Raw genomic sequence first — 2,496 nt, forward strand, 5'->3', positions numbered from 1 at the left:
ATCATGAATCAATGCTTGATGATTAAATGGTGGTGGAAGATTATGAGCGCTGAGGGTCAACCCCTTTGGTTGTCGATCCTTAAGGGTAAATATTTTCCGTCCTCGAGCCCGATGTTTGCTCTGCCGCGTGGTGGCTCTCAGTTCTGGATGTCTCTGGTCAAAGTTAGACCTATTTTTCAATCTTTCGTTAAGTTTGTTGTCGGGTACGGATCCTCGATTATGTTTTGGCTTGATTGGTGGTGTGGAGATTCACCTCTCTCGGTGACCTTCCCTACCCTTTTCTCTTTCTGCTCTGACCCTAATATTTCTATTGCGAAGCTTGCATCCCAGGGGTGGAACCTGGCCTTTCGCCGCTCTCTGTCGCCTGTAGAGTTTGAAGATTGGCAACGTCTTACTACCCTCTTCCCTACGCTCTCGACGGTCAGGGATTCGGTGCTTTGGCCGCTTTCTGCCTCTGGGCGTTTTTTTGTTAAGTCTCTTTATTATAAGCTCATTGGTGGCTCGCCTACCAATCATTTTTCCCATATTTGGAAGGCCCATATTCCCCCTAGGATTAAAATTTTCTTATGGCAAGCTTTCCAAGGCCGGTTGCCCTCGGCTGATCAAATTCGTAAGAGAAATGGGCCGAGCTCCCAGTTCTGTGCCCTTTGCGGTGATGTGGAAGAATCGGATCATTTTTTTTTCACTGTCACCTGGCTAAGCTTATTTGGAGTTGTGTGCGGGACTGGCTTCGTGTCTCTTGGGGCCCTGCCTCCTTTGCCGAGTTGCGCGGCTTGGCTTCCAACCTTTTCGGTGTTTCTAGGCGCATCTTTTGGGTGGGCTTGGGGGCTATATGTTGGTCCCTGTGGACAACTAGGAACAAGTTTACTATCGAGCACGTGTTTTCGGCTAAACCGGCTGACTGCTTATTTAATCGTGTGCTTTCCTGCAGCAGTGGAAATCATTGACTAAGGTCGACGACCAAGAGGCGCTCTCTATGCTGATCTACAAAATCCGGACGACGGCGACTCAGTTATGCGCACAAGAGCAGGATGCTTGATTGCTTCTTTTGGGCCAAATGCTTTAGCTTTAGTTGGATCTTTCTCTTCCGGCCTGCCTGCCGTGTACTGGCGTGGGAGCCATGTACCTGACTTTATCCTTCGTCGTCTCATCCATCGTTGGAGCTTGGATGTGTTTGATACTTTTCTGTGATGTTGTTGCTACCTGCCTTATGTCTTTATTTATAAAGTTGGGCATGCCTTTCCTCTCAAAAAATCCTGCGGTGTGAGCTTTATCTTGTGACACGACACACGTATCGCTCTTGGCTTTTGCATCCATACATGCCTCTGCTTGTAAATCTCTCCCTCTCTCGCTTCCACGGCGTGCGTCCGCGTCTCTCTCCAACAGAGTCCTTGGCTGCAGTGAAAGTCCGGCGCGGAAGGAGCTAGCCAACAAACTCCGAAACGCTTGCTGGTTCTGACCATCACTTGTGCGTCTGTGAGCCACGGAACCGCTACAAATACGCCCCGTACGCCCCGTGACTAGCGACGACAGAACCCTCACGTACGCCTAGATCTCATATCTTGTTCTCTTCCATTCGTTTCCTCTCTCTCTCTCTCTCTCTCTCTCTCTTTCTGTTTGTGTGCAGAGTCTGCTCTCATGGCGCCGACTGCCCAGGTACCACCTCCCTTACCAACCCCCGCTGTGAAGTGCGAACTGCAGTTAATGTGCATGCCTCATTTCCTGTTTCTTGGTTCTTCAGATTGCGGCGCATGAGCGGCTTGGAGGCTGCGCGTGCGCGTGCAAGGCGGCGGTGAGGTGCCACCCGGCGCTGTCGTCGGAGGGGAAGGCGTCCATCAGGGGAGTCGTCGGCGAGCTGCTCGCGGCAGCCGGCAAGGACAAGGGCCTCGTCTCCCTCGGCGTTGGCGACGCCTCCGCGCACGCCTGCTTCCGCCGGGGTGGGGAGTTCGCCGCCGACGCCGTCGCCTGCGCCGCCAGGTCCGGGGACTTTGACTGCTACGCGCCTTCCTACGGCTTCCCCGCCGCACGCCGGTGAGCGCATGTTCGTCGCATGCCATGTTTCTTCAACTTGGCTAACCAATCAAAACATTCTAGTAATTATTTTGATTTTTTAGAGGTTTCGTTGGTGACATCGAAATACTAGTACCATTTGATACGCATTGCAAAGCACTTTCACATCATTTGATTTTCTTCCATTTTGCAACACCTCCACATTCACATGGCGTTTGCCCATAACAAAGACGTTACGATATGTGGTACGACCTGCTTGGCTCTCCGCCACCTGGACTATCAATATCTGTCAGAAAGTTCTAACTTCCAACTCAGTTAGTCAGTTGTACTACACTGCACCCTTGATAGCTGGCAACCACACATATACTAGTAGTAGATGTACAAACAGGATATGCAGACCAACAAAGCTAACCATTTCAAGCCGTTCATGTCACTGGTGCACCTTCACTGACCAATCTCTTTCAGCTTTACATTTTTCCCAATACA

The 2,496-nt window shown here is 51.0% G+C and overlaps 1 protein-coding gene across 1 annotated transcript in view; it reads left to right on the forward strand.

Moving 5' to 3' along the window:
- The first annotated feature begins 1,379 nt into the window (after positions 1 to 1,379).
- Positions 1,380 to 2,496, forward strand: part of LOC119285752 (nicotianamine aminotransferase 1-like) — a 3,412-nt gene continuing 2,295 nt past the window's right edge. Inside the window, exons 1-2 of the mRNA XM_037565084.1 lie at positions 1,380 to 1,656; positions 1,742 to 2,031. Of these exons, the coding sequence (XP_037420981.1) occupies positions 1,639 to 1,656; positions 1,742 to 2,031 (308 nt within the window). The 5' untranslated portion in view covers positions 1,380 to 1,638. The remainder of the gene's footprint in view (positions 1,657 to 1,741; positions 2,032 to 2,496) is intronic.

This window comes from Triticum dicoccoides, chromosome 4A (genome assembly GCF_002162155.2).
Source record: "Triticum dicoccoides isolate Atlit2015 ecotype Zavitan chromosome 4A, WEW_v2.0, whole genome shotgun sequence".
In the NCBI taxonomy this organism is placed as follows: Eukaryota; Viridiplantae; Streptophyta; class Magnoliopsida; order Poales; family Poaceae; genus Triticum; species Triticum dicoccoides.